Source organism: Entelurus aequoreus, linkage group LG02, assembly GCF_033978785.1.
Source record: "Entelurus aequoreus isolate RoL-2023_Sb linkage group LG02, RoL_Eaeq_v1.1, whole genome shotgun sequence".
Lineage (NCBI taxonomy): Eukaryota > Metazoa > Chordata > Actinopteri > Syngnathiformes > Syngnathidae > Entelurus > Entelurus aequoreus.
The window spans coordinates 60,856,943-60,871,884 of record NC_084732.1 but is presented as its reverse complement, the minus strand read 5'-3'; the positions used below and the strand labels follow the sequence as shown (position 1 = coordinate 60,871,884).

The 14,942-nt window shown below is 38.5% G+C and overlaps 1 protein-coding gene across 7 annotated transcripts in view; it reads right to left on the bottom strand.

Moving 5' to 3' along the window:
• Window positions 1-14,942, bottom strand: part of LOC133636505 (multiple epidermal growth factor-like domains protein 11) — a 388,169-nt gene that overhangs the window by 290,635 nt on the left and 82,592 nt on the right. For 6 of the 7 annotated variants that reach the window (XM_062030413.1, XM_062030416.1, XM_062030415.1 and 3 more), the window contains exon 2: window positions 5,021-5,149. In XM_062030413.1, the coding sequence (XP_061886397.1) occupies window positions 5,021-5,148 (128 nt within the window). In that variant the 5' untranslated portion in view covers window position 5,149. Of the gene's footprint in view, window positions 1-5,020; window positions 5,155-14,942 lie in introns of all 7 variants that reach the window. The other variant, XM_062030414.1, reaches the window with a different exon arrangement.

The following is a 14,942-nucleotide window of genomic DNA, read 5'->3' as shown; positions in this document are numbered from 1 at the left end:
GAGGGATCGAAGGTCACGGGCTTAGCTGCTTACGTGCAGTGATTTCTCCAGATTCTCTGAACCCTTTGATGATATTACGGACCGTAGATGGTGAAATCCTTAAATTCCTTGCAATAGCTGGTTGAGAAAGGTTTTTCTTAAACTATTCAACAATTTGCTCACGCATTTGTTGACAAAGTGGTGACCCTCGCCCCATCCTTGTTTGTGAATGACTGAGCATTTCATGGAATCTACTTTTTTACCCAAACATGGCACCCACCTGTTCCCAATTTGCCTGTTCACCTGTGGGATGTTCCAAATAAGTGTTTGATGAACATTCCTCAACTTTATCAGTATTTATTGCCACCTTTCCCAACTTCTTTGTCACGTGTTGCTGGCATCAAATTCTAAAGTCAATGATTATTTGCAAAAACAAAAATGTTTATCAGTTTGAACATCAAATATGTTGTCTTTGTAGCATATTCAACTGAATATGGGTTGAAAATGATTTGCAAATCATTGTATTCCGTTTATATTTACATCTAACACAATTTCCCAACTCATATGGAAACGGGGTTTGTAGTAGTGGCTTAGTTCGTCGAGCCAAAGTGAGGATAGGTAAACAAAATCATCAAAGAAAAACAAGAACCCCCTTTCAAACATTAAGTTATTGAAAGACCAGTACAAAAATAGGTATTTCTTCCAATGAAATTATTGGAAAATAATGGAAATATGTATAGTTTATGTAAGAAGATGTACAGTCACATCTCTGGTTTTGATGTACAGTTATTCATGTATTAGAGAAAATAAAACCTATGCAATTCATTTACGTTTGCATGTTATTCATTCATTGTCACAGGATTTGATGGGACTGTATTTTTTTTTTTTTTTTTTTTTTTTTGTTCTGTCCAGCTTCTCAGGCAAATCATATAGTTGATGTAGATGCCCATATCGGCTGTTCAGATTTACTTTACAAAAGAGAAGTGTAGGATACTTCTCTTGTTGCCTTATTTGTATTTGACTTTATTAAATGTATTTATATTATCATTTGGTGCAGCCGGGCCGGAGCAGGAGGGGATAGAAAGAGAAAAAAAGGAAGACAGAGGGGGAAATTGTGGGGACAAGAGGGGGATTAGACAGAGAGACAAAAACAACAACAACAATAGAGCAACATCAGCAAATACGACATGTACAAATATGATGGTAAAAGTAATAGCAAATAAGCAGTTAGCGAAAATAAAAAATAATATAGAAATGACAATGAGCAATACAAATACCAATAGAAATAGTGCTATTGATAATGAACAATACCAATACTTTAACTTAATTATCAACAATACAGTTGTTCAAATGCAACAATACGTATACGTAATGATAACTTGAGATATGAAAGAATGCAGAAAAATGGAGGGGAAGAAAGAGAAGCAACCTACATCAACCTTGTAGATTGTTATAGTAACAGTAGGTTAAGCTTTGTGAGTGTGCCATGTGTTGTACCCAGTTTACCCTAGGGCAACAACATTAATATATGTTTGATGAAACGTGATTATATGCATGAGTGTATGTGTGCATATGTACTTGTATGTGTACAGAATGTGTATGTGTTTGTACAGTGAATGTACTGTATATGTACAGAATGTGTATAAGTGTTTGTACAGTGAGTGTATATGTACAGTATGTGTAAATGTATGTTTGTACAGTGAATGTATATGTACAGTATGTGTATGTGTATGTTTGTATAATGAATGTGCGTGTGGATGTACAAACTTTGAGTATGTAAATATGTACTGTATTTGTATATGTATGTGGGAGCGTAGGTACCTATGTATGTGTGTATGTATGTATGTGAGTATATGTGAATTTGTGTGTACAATACATTTGACTCCCAGTGTGTGTGGGAGCCAGAGTACGGCCCCAGCACCCCCGAGAGCCCAACCCACAAACAGTAGGTGTGGTGCCCAGGGAACCAGGGACCACCGCCCCCACGCAGCCAAGTCGGCCAGCGACAGGAAACCCAGAGCCCGGCCCACCGCGCCGCCCACAAGGGTCAGCAGCAGGCCGCAGACAGACGCACCCGGCAGAGGACAAGGCACGAGAAAAGCAGGGGACAGCCAGACCCCAAGCCAGCGAGAGACCACACCCCACACGGGCAGAAAGGCGGGAGGCCCCGCCCGGGGGGCCCGGAGACCCCCCGCAACCGGACGGGAAGACCGCACCCGCCCCACCGGCAACCGGGCCCCCACGAGCCCACCCCCACCCCCGGAGAGCGCGGCGAGGCCAGCCCCCGGCCACCCCACCCGAGTCGGCGGCCGCAGGATGGGACTGTAAAAAGTAATTGTGTTTCCATTTTTTATGCTGTCATTCATTTATTTCCTTCCACCGTTCGTTTGTGTGCTTTTATTTTGAAGGGCATTTTTCTTCTTTGCGTGTTTTCTCTTTAAGAAACCAAAACATATGTATTTGCGCCACAAACACAATCACTTTGCCAATGTCGGCTGCCTCGATGCTGTTTAGAAAAAAGTTTGTGCCGCTACACCAGCCACATTACATATAACAAAGGATAGTGAGTAGATCTAAACATTAATGACATTTCCCACCCTTGATAGGCGATAGAATAACGAGAAAGAGTGCCATACCATCCAGCTAGCGCACTCGAGAGGGGAAATGAGGTACGAAAAGATGTTGATATATTTCAGACTGTGTGTGTGTGTGCAAACGTTTGTGTTTGTGCTAATAATATATTGTTAGTGAATGTATAACTGTTTAAATGGTTCATGGTTGAAGTTGTATATATGTCAGATTGAGAAGGTATATGATGTGAATAGACTTGAAAGCTTGTGATGAGAATTATTTGTGATACGACAGCAAATTGAAATTTTTTCTTTGTTTATTCTGTAGTTTTCAGGTTACACATGGTAGGCATGAACCAGAGAATTAAAAGGTACCCGTCTGAAACTCAACGTCTGAATCATTCCGAGTGGCAGCTACAGTTTTAGTTATATTGTAAAACCTACAAATGTAGCATGGACTATGGACAAATAGAAGACGGAACTGCACTTGTACTTCTGGTTAAAAGCACTAATCAGAAGGTAATACTGTAGACGTTCAGCACGCAACACAGGCAGAGAGCAAACCCGTCCAAAAGATGGCCCCATAGCACAAACAATAACACACCTTCTCAGTGTCTTTTGCTTGAGTTTTGTGAAAACTATTTGAATTATGGCTGTTAGTGAAGAAAAAAATCATAAATAAACCGCAGCGTTTTGTAAGGTTCAAAGTTCAGGTTGAAAGTAGCAGCTTATAGTCCGGAATTTACGGTATTTGGGATATACGTAAATCCGGAAAATTTGAAATCAAACCACAGAGGCATGGCGGAGATAATTATAAAACAATCTTGCCTTTCTTCATACTTGTTCGAGTCCACCATTGTAGTCCGATGTTTTAGTCAATAAGCTCCTTCTTTTTCTCTATCCTCTTGTGGGGCAGACTGGCTCGCACATGCAAATGCATCCTCCACTGTTGCCATTTCTAATGGAAAGTAGCATATGGTTCTACCTTATATCTGTCAGTAGACTCGCACTAAAAACTACAACATGGCTGACACAGTTGAAGTGAAGGCATGTAAATAAGACCGCCCACAAAACTGAAGACTGTCTCTTCAGGAGAAAGAGAAAGTAGCTTGAAGATTGTCTGTAGAACATAATCTATGCAAAAAAAACAAAAAAAACATCATTACATGTTATTTAGACCAGTGGTCCCCAATCACCGGTCCGGGGACTGGTACCGGCCCATGACGCATTTGCTACCGGGCCGCAGAGAAACATTAAATAATTTATAAACTGCATTTTCTCCGACTTAACTTTCGCCTGTCCCACTAGACACACCAATAAGCTTGTTTATAGATGTACAATAACACTCCTCATAGGAAATTGCCATTTGTTATAGCTTTGTGACATGATACAATTAATCAACATATCAAATATAAAAGTGACATATTGTAGCCTAAGGCTGATTTCTATCTGCATCTCATTGCAAAGAAACAAGCCCAGGGCTCCCACCAATTCAGTGTTATAGTGAGTTGTATTTTTCATGCATTATTTTGCTGTATTTTTATCTGGCACAAGTGGAACGCCGGCCCCTGGAAATAATGCCTACATTAAACCGGTCCGTGGTGCAAAAAAGGTTGGGGACCACCGATGTAGACCACAAGGAACTGTTTTAAAGGTAGAAAAAAATCTGAATATGACCCTCTTAAATAAATCTTAAAGTGCTACAGTACAAACCAATATTTAAAACAATGAAAGCTTCGCCATTAAAATAAATAACATACTAAGGCTACTAAGAAACACAAAACATGCAAAATAGTTTTTTTTTTAACAGTGTGTCTATTTATAACTATTTTAATTTGAAACTAAAATAAAATAAATACTTGAAAAATAAATAATTTAGTCAGAAGATTTCAGTGCGTGTATAAGTACTTTTGAGCACATTCAACATTACCGTAATAATAATGACAACCATGATCACTTTGGTCACATTAACTTTGATATTAAATTTCATATAGTTACATCCCAAGTTGCGAGTATGTGGGGACTAACTTTACAATCCCCAAAAAACCTAGAATTATAAAATTAAATCAATTATTTAAGGAAGGACAGACAAGTTAACAGATGATTCTCAGTTTGTTGTTAGGGGCCGTCATCATTGGGTCTTTCAAAAGAAATGAAAATTATCATGAGGTGCATTACCCATTTCATCAGTTCCTCCTGATTACACAGAGGGGTTATTAATCGATCACAGTACCTGCACTCAGGGTTGCTTTCATCAAAATTTGCAGAGAGATTTTATTCTTTAACAATGAATGGTGAAAGCACTCTAGCAGCCAGATTACCATCATTGTGAATTTACAGTCTCAGGAATAAACCTGTCGCCTGATTAATGACAAGCTGTGATTTGTTACAAGGCATCCCGTAATTCACTGTATTGTTTTGAGTGGATTTATTTCATTATTAATGTTGGAGATGGAGATGTAGAAACTGACCTCTCCCAGTGGCTGCACACGTTGGGATCATCTGGGTTGAGGGGCATCACCAGAGAGATGTGGCTGAACACTTTGAGCCACAGCAGTACTTGGGTAAAGACATCAGCAGCCCCCATTGTACTCCTCATACTGTCCTTGGGGAAAAAGAAAATGAATGTGAGAGGAAGACAGTGCTTTGTTGATAGATAGAATAATTTTATGTGGCTAAAGGAGTAGTTTAGTTTTGTGTAAATAAGAGCTTTGCAGTTTGTCTCGGTTGAAATAATGCTGCATTGAATTCTTTTCATTCATGGCATGGTTTAATTGGCCCAATCACAATGTCTTTTTGATGTACTAAGCCAGCAGTTCTCTTTCCCCAAGGACCACCTCAGAAAACACTTGGCTTTCCAAATACCACCATATTGACCAACATTTAAATACAGTAGCGCACTAGGCCTATGTATTAATTAAAAACAAGGCAGAGGTTTTATTGAGGTTTTATTTATTCTTTTTGGCCACTGTAACATTGCACACAGATTGAACAGTGATACTGTGTGTGAATATTTAATCAAGTGATTCTTTGGCGTACCACTAGATGGAGTCCACGTATACATACCTATAATGGAGTGTAAATAACTACCATGCAACATAAAGGCATAAGCAGAACCCACCTGATTATAACATGCTCATCCAATAAAGAAAAACTGCACCTTTTTGGAATTGTGTAATCATTCACAATCCTAATATGAGACAAGAACACACGCCTTTCCCTTTTATGTGCATTCTAGATAGTGGGAAAAACTGATAGCACGAGGCTACGAACAAAGCAGGTAATGAGGATTCTACTTTTTTTTTTTTTTTCCTGTTAATGAAAATGGATAGATGGATGGATGGAACTACAAAATACACATTCAAAAAACACCAATGCCCCATTTGCATGATGTGACCTGCATATTAACCAAGGTATATCAACATTGTTAATGTAGGAGCTAACACCAAGGCACTACTTTTCTGGCACATTGACACATCTGAGACAATGGATTCTAACTTAGACCCAGCAAGAAAAACACATCAAGATGCTTGCTTCCGCCCAACATTTTTTATCTGAGGTGTGAGCACTCTGATGAATTAACTAGCTAAAAGAGGAGCACACATCTTGTGCTAAAAGATACAACATCCCAGTGAAAGCAGAAATCGTAAGTGACTGATTTGGTATGTTCTTATTTTGTCAATGAAACATTTAGGACTTAGAATTAGTGCTATATGTTGGTTAGTGTACTCGAACTGAATATGATTTGCACCCAGATTCTAAAAGAGGCCTGGGCAATTATTTTGACTTGGGGGCCAAATTTAGTGAAAAAAATGTGTCTGGGGGACGACAGACACACACAAGTTGTGAAAATCTGCTGTACAGTATGTGTGTTTGAGTCCTATTTTTAGGAACACGTAAACAAAACCTCACAATAATGTATGATTGAATGCTAAAAACGTTATAACAGACCGACTTAAAAAACGGAATGGATTTTTTTTTTTTTACTGAATGAGACACCCAGAATGTACATAAAAATAAAGAATGTGGGATTTACAATATTAACTATGAACGATAAAACACTGAATATTGACAACGTATGAACGCACACCCCTTCTCGATCGACATATTTTACAAACGCAACAAAAACGCAACAAACAGCGAAATAAGAATGTGAAGGGTAAAAAAAACAACACCTACGATCTGATATATCCGATACATCTCTAAGCTTTAGAACAGGGGTCTCAAACACGCGGCCCGCGGGCCAATTGCGGCCCGTGAGACGTTATTTTGCGGCCCCCACCTTAATATGAAAGTTTAATGTTAGTGCGGCCCGCAAGTTTTAAATGAATGGCGCTTGACAGCGTTGTGTGCGGAGCTGAAGGAATCTAACAATCACGGTGTGGCGAGGGCGTGCTGTGATGGCACTGCCTTAAGTGTCCTCTAAAAACTGTCACCGCATCATCTTTTTCTCCATACTAACAGCATACCGGCCTAGACACATGTTGTATGAGGTTTCTGCAGACTCACGCAAGTTATTGCAAGGCATACTTGAGGAACAGCCATACATGTCACACTGAGGGTGGTCATATTTTATTTTATTTATTTTTTAACACTGTTACAAATATGCGCCACACTGTGAACCCACACCAAACAAGAATGACAAACACATTTTGGGAGAACATCCACACCTAAAAACAACACAAACACAACAGAACAAATACCCAGAATCCTTTGCAGCCCTAACTCTTCCGGGCTACAAAAACACCCCCCCCCCCCCCCCCACACACACACACACACACACCTCAACCCCCCCACCCCCCTCCATCTCCCGAATTCGGGGGTCTCAAGGTTGGCAAGTATGCATTGACGTCACTTGCATGATGCAAGCAGAGAAACATTTTGCCGCTTTTCCACGACACCCGAACACGCTCTTCCTCCCTCCCTCCCTGCCTCCCTCGCTCGCCCGCATGCTCGCTCCCGCCCCCGTTGTAAACAGTCCGGGCGGGGAAGACGAGCACTCCAGTGGAGCACTGGACCCCAGCGCTGATACTCCGACAGAGAGTCGCTGGGCGAATCAGACGTGTAACACGTTAGTGGTGATGTTAGCCCGTTCGGGGCTAATTGTGCTACCGTAACTGTAAACTCCAGGAGCAATCCTGACATAGTTGGATTTCCATTATTTACAATGGGAAACATTTTGCCTGTTCTATATTGAAGGGTTTTTCGCATCCTGACAGACATGCAGACACACTGATGCACTTTTGAACCTTAATTGCCAACATTAACACACCAGCAGTAGTGTAAAATTTAACAAGGTATTTGCACGCTTGCACACAAAAAAATTGGTAGCCCTCAATTCCAGCTACAAATCTCACTTCTATGCCTCTTATCCACCAGGCAAACCTTAATAGTTCTTTGGAGGGCCAAGGTGCATTCACAGACACAGCCAGACCCTTACAGTATCTTTAAATTACTTGTGTTGTGGACTATAACTATATACAACAAATAAGTTAAGTAACTTGAACTTCTGGAGGGGGTTCAATTGGAAAAAACAGTATGTTTTTGCTTTATAAAATCAAGTGTCGGTTCAGTTATTTTTAAGTCAATCGAAAAAATCGTCGTAGTGAATAGGAACTGGGGGGGTTGAGCTAAGGGCAGTTCGCCCCTCACTTCTTACAAGGGATCAGTACAGGAATGTGGTTCCACAGCACCGTAGTAACCAGACTAAAAAAACAGTAGCAGCCATTTACTGTACAATAAGTGCTTAAAGGTGATATTGTGTGAGTAACATCTTATAAGTAATATGTTTTGCAAATCCTTTATGTCCTGCATTACTGCTGGTTTTGTTCCTTTAATTAGGGCAATTATACTCAGTTCAGCTCAGTTCAGTTCAGTTTCAGTTTATTTCAAACATGCATAAAATACAATTACAATTACAATGTAGTGCATCACATATTTCCAGTTGTTTTCATAACAGCACGTCCAAAGGAATAGGAAGAAGCAGAGCTTATTTAACCCTACCCCTTTTCATATCATAACAGTTTTTTAAATTTGTTTAAAATGGTTACTTTGGTATAATTTTATCCACAATATATTATTTAAGTATTTCAATCAGTATAACTATATTCCATTAAAAAAAAAATGGTATCACTTAGCGCTGTCAAACGATTATTTATTTTTTTAACAGATTAATCACACTTTTAAATGTTGATTTATTGTGATTAGTCACAATAAATTACTTGCCTACAATTTTTTATTTTTTTTAAACAATATTTTGACAGAGACACAAATTTTATTGTGAGAATGTCATACACAAACATTATGGAATCTTACTTTGGAGGAGCGATTACAACACAGTTGGCATTTGTGACAGCTCCATTAGCACAATCTCCCCAAACCCACACACACGTGTGAACTCCACACAGCGATCACATTAAAGTTGACCCTGCCCTGGCCCAAGACCTTGGGGATATACTGTGTATTATTGCATTTAATGCTATTATTTGCATAGTCAGACAAAAGAAGAACATGTCTTTCATCTCTAGGGAAAAAGCTGCGAAAAATGACACTGATTTTTACTGCAAAGGAGTGCTAATTTCAGGGATTACAAAAAAATAGAAAGCAAGTTGTATCTTGTGTACCGGGATATATCAGTGGCTACAGTGCGGTGCGGCAAATATATGTAAAAATATTTTTCTCTTCTAAAATTTAGTTGGTGTGACTTCGATACTGGTGCACTCTATAGCCAGGATATAGATTCACCCGGTCACAACATTTGCCGATCAGTTCAGACCTGCATAAAAAAGATGCTTTAAGCACATTGATGTTACTATACGCATGACAAGATTAGAGGTAAATAATACTTAGTCCTGCCTGTTTTTGTGTGTTTCCTCACAGCCTGAGGCAGAGGGGGAGGAGCTTCTGGCTTAGCGCTTGACTTAATGGTCAAATATATACATCCCACTTCGCTGTGATGTCACAACATAGCCAGAATGCAAAACCCCAAGAAGAAAGGCATCTAAAGATGCGTGCAAGCTCACGCCAAGGTGTATGAACCTTACAATTTGACACTTTGATGTTGTTTAACATGAGTATCCAACATTGTAACAACATTTATACATCAGAAAAGACTAAAGTCATCACCCCCTTTAAGTCCATTACAGTCTTGTGTAGGTCTACACTCTTTGCAGTCTTTTGACATCTATTTGGTCTTAGCCATGGTTGTGGAAAGGTTTGAATGCAAACAGGTAGGGGTGTGGGAAAAAATCAATTCGAGTTCGAATCGCGATTCTCACGTTGTGCGATTCAGAATCGATTCTCTTTTTTTTTTAATCTTTTTTTTTTTTTTTTTTTTTTTTTTTAAATTAATCAATCCAACAAAACAATACAAAGCAATACCATAACAATGCAATCCAATTCCAAAACCAAACCCGACCCAGCAACACTCAGAACTGCAATAAACAGAGCAATTGATAGGAGACACAAACACGACACAGAACAAACCAAAAGTAGTGAAACAAAAATGAATATTATCAACAACAGTATCAATATTAGTTACAATTTCAACATAGCAGTGATTAAAAATCCCTCATTGACATTATCATTAGACATTTATAAAAATAAAAATAAATGAACAAACAGTGGCTTACACTTGCATCGCATCTCATAAGCTTGACAACACACTGTGTCCAATATTTTCACAAAGATAAAATAAGTCATATTTTTGGTTCATTTAATAGTTCAAACAAATTTACATGATTGCAATCAGTTGATAAAACATTGTCCTTTACAATTATAAAAGCTTTTTACAAAAATCTACTACTCTGCTTGCATGTCAGTAGACTGGGGTAGATCCTGCTGAAATCCTATGTATTAAAGGAATAGAGAATCGTTTTGAATCGGGAAAAAAATCGTTTTTGAATCGAGAATCGTGTTGAATTGAAAAAAAAAATCAATTTTGAATCGAATCGTGACCCCAAGAATCGATATTGAATCGAATCGTGGGACACCCAAAGATTCACAGCCCTACAAACAGGTGTCTTTTGTCCACATAATAAGTTGAGCCATACTGGAAGTACTTTCCTAAATTAGGGACATGACTAATTTGTGTACTTCATTGGGTCAGAATGCGTGCTGGTTGAAAATCAGCAAAGGCTCAATTACTGATTTTCCCCACTGAAAAGTCTTGTATTGAACACATTCTTAGTAGAACATACACTTTTCAAGTGCAATAGATTGTGGTGGCTAAACTTTCAATAAACAAAGAGCACAACAACTCCACTTTCATAAAAGTAGTAATCTTAGGCTTTTCCTAATGTGCCACCAAAGAGCTCTGAGATCTTTATACAATGTCTACCCGCCATATCTTTGCACTTAGCACTCAAAGCGGCATGGACCAGTAAGCTCCAATGTCGCTCATGAGCGGCTCCATAATTATGGACAGCGCCAGTTTGCTGACAGCAGACTGGTAATCTAAGAACAAAATTAAGAAGTTTTCTTCAAGAAATCAGAATTTAAAAGTAGACAAATTTAAGTTTCATCCAGGTATTGTCTAAATGGGTCAATATGCCACATTAAAGAACAAACACAAAAGATACAAGAGAATTAATGAATACGTCAAATGGATCATCAAAGGCATTACCCTACTTCAGATCTTTAGAGAGGTAAACTTTAAATAAACAAAGACTACTGTCAAACCATCATATTTTTTCAACTACATAAAACTATATATATATATATATATATATATATATATATATATATATATATATATATATATATATATATATATATATATATATATATATATATATTTATTTTTATTTTTATTTTTTTTTAATATATATATATGTGTGTGTGTGTACTGTATGTACAGTATATGTACAGTCGTGGTCAAAAGTTTACATACACTTGTAAAAAACATAATGTCATGGCTGTCTTGAGTTTGTAATAATTTCTACAACTCTTATTTTTTTGTGATAGAGTGATTGGAGCACATACTTGTTGGTCACAAAAAACGTTCATGAAGTTTGGTTCTTTCATGAATTTATTATGGGTCTACTGAAAATGTGACCAAATCTGCTGGGTCAAAAGTATACATACAGAAATTTTGATATTTGGTTACATGTCCCTTGGCAAGTTTCACTGCAATAAGGCACTTTTGGTAGCCATCCAGGAGCTTCTGGCAAGCTTCTGGTTGAATTGAACTTTCCTCCAGAAGGTCTTATCTTTGTCCATGTGATGTCAGATGAAACAAAAATTGAGCTGTTTGGCCACAATACCCAGCAATATGTTTGGAGGAGAAAAGGTGAGGCCTTTAATCCTAGGAACACCAAATCCTACCGTGAAGCATGGTGGTGGTAGTATTATGCTCTGGGCCTGTTTTGCTGCCAATGGAACTGGTGCTTTACAGAGAGTAAATGGAACAATGAAAAAGGAGGATTACCTCCAAATTCTTCAGGACAACCTAAAATCATCAGCCCGGAGTTTGGGTCTTGGCCGCAGTTGGGTGTTCCAACAGGACAATAACCCCAAACACACGTCAAAAGTGGTAAAAGAATGGCTAAATCAGGCTAGAATGAAGGTTTTAGAATGGCCTTCCCAAAGTCCTGACTTAAACGTGTGGACAATGCCGAAGAAACAAGTCCATGTCAGAAAACCAACAAATTTAGCTGAATTGCACCAATTTTGTCAATTGGAGTGGTCAACAATTCAACCAGAAGCTTGTGGATGGCTACTAAAAGTGCCTTATTGCAGTGAAACTTGCCAAGGGACATGTAAGCAAATATTAACATTAACATGTATACTTTTGACCCAGCAGATTTGGTCACATTTTCAGTAGACCCATAATAAATTCATAAAATAACCAAACTTCATGAATGTTTTTTGTGACCAACAAGTATGTGCTCCAATCACTCTATCACAAAAAAATAAGAGTTGTAGAAATTATTGGAAACTCAAGACAGCCATGACATTATGTTCTTTACAAGTGTATGCAGTGTTTCCCACAAACTGCCAAGATACCTGTGGCGCTGGGGGCGTGGCGGTGGGCGTGGCTATGGGCGTGGTCACCATGACATCATCGAGTAATTTGCATAATTTACTACAATGATATGATTTTCTCTAAAAAGTCTCAAAAAATGTATACTTACTAATTAATAATAACTGTTTTGTTTTAAACGTCCATCCATCCATCCATTTTACAATATAATTACAACACTTTATGTACATATTTATATACAGATTTGAACAATAAGTTATTCACTGAAATATATTTGTTAATTGTGGTTCTTACAAAAAATATATCTTATAAAATATAAAAGCTAAAATGTCTCTTAAAGCTCTGCCCCCTTTAATTAGTGCATACTAAATCATTTAACTTTAGCCTACTACTACAACCATATTATTTACCAGCAACATAAAGTGAAACAGAGGCAGAGTGGTCAAATACAAATAAGGCAACAAGAGAAGTATCCTACACTTCTCTTTAATAAAGTAAAGCTGAACAGCCTATATGGGCATCTACATCAACTATATGATGTGCCTGAGAAGCTGGACAGGACAAAACAAAAAACAAAACAAAAATTTTATTTTTTTTAAAATTTGTGGCGGACGTAATTCTTTCGTGGCGGGCCGCCACAAATAAATGAATGTGTGGGAAACACTGTGTATTTAAACTTTTGACCACGACTGTATATACAGTACAGGCCAAAAGTTTGGACACACCTTCAGATCGATGAAAAAGTACACCAGAAAAGCTCTAACAGCAGCCCTGGAGAGACTGTACTGGTCATATGTACTAAATTGCTCATCGGTTGAAAAAGCATGGGCATGCTTCAAATCCAACTTCCTGCATGTATCTGACCAGCTAGCACCCATGAAAGCTTCCAGGGTAAAATCCAGAACAGAACCCTGGATCAATGCAGACATAATAGAAGCCATGAAACTTAGAAAAGACAAACACGAAAAGTTCACTAAAAACAGGACTGAACCGCTCCCTAAAGAATACAAAAAGCTAAGAAACGAAGTGACTAATATGATCAGGAAAGCCAAATCCAGTTACTTAAAAATAACACACAAAAACTCTGGAAGACGCTGAAATAATTGGGCCACAGCAGTCTCAAAACAATAACCACCAACCTCAATTTGAAAATAAACGTCTCACTCATCCCAGACAAACTGAATGTGGCAAATTGCTTTAACAGATTTTACTCAACCATCGCTTCAACGTTGGTAAGCAAATTGCCCTCACATTCAGGCTTCTACGGTGAACAAACCATCCAAGACTTTTACAAAAACAAAGGGGTACGCAAGGATGACTTCAAGTTTGTCAAAGTTAAAACTGATGATGTGTTAAAGAAACTCAGCTCGCTGCAGCCAAACAAAGCCACAGGACATGATAATATTACCACCAGATTTCTCAGACGCAGCTGTCACGATTGCCCCAATGGTTGCTCATATCAGCAACTTGTCTGTCAATCAGTGTCATGTCCCACAAGAATTCAAGCTCGCCAGAATATCAACTCTGTATAAAAAAGGAAACATATTAGACCCCAGCAACTACCGCCCTGTTTCCATCCTTTGCTCCATCTCAAAGGTTATAAAGAGTATATATAATATGAGCAAATAGATCATTATCTATCAAATCGCGGGCTCCTATTCGAATTCGAATCAGGATTCAGAAAATCAAGTTCCAACGATACATGCCTACTGTACCTAACTGACTACATCAGGCGAGAGATAGACATGGGCAAGTACTGTGGAATGGTTATGCTGGACCTTCAAAAGGCAAGTTGAGGGCAATCGGCTTTGACAGCGCAGCCACAAACTGGATGAAATCTTACTTTGAGGATAGGGAACAGGTGGTCGAGGTGAACAAATCACTGTCCTCTCCCCTCACGGTGAGCTGTGGTGTCCCACAGGGGAGCATTCTGGGACCATTGTTATTCTTGATTTACGATTAACGACATGAAATCAGCATGTAACAGCAATGTGTTCCTGTTCGCGGACGATTCTGCGATACTGGCCTCGGACGGGGACGAATTAAAGGTTGAAAGTGCACTCAGCACCGAATTAAGTAATCTCTGTCTCTGTCTTTCCGACAACAAACTGTCACTACACCCGGGTAAAACAGAGTCCATCCTATTTGGGTCCAAGCACAACCTAGGTAAATCCCCGGGCTTTACGATTAAAGCAGGTGATTCCATAATCACCAGCAAAGTTTTAGATCTTTGAGTTCAACTTGTGAAAAATGGGAGCAAAAACAAAAGTGTTACGTTTATATTTTTGTTCATTACATATGTATGTACAAACCCCGTTTCCATATGAGTTGGGAAATTGTGTTAGATGTAAATATGATGATTGATAATGATTTGCAAATCCTTTTCAACCAATATTCAATTGAATGCACTA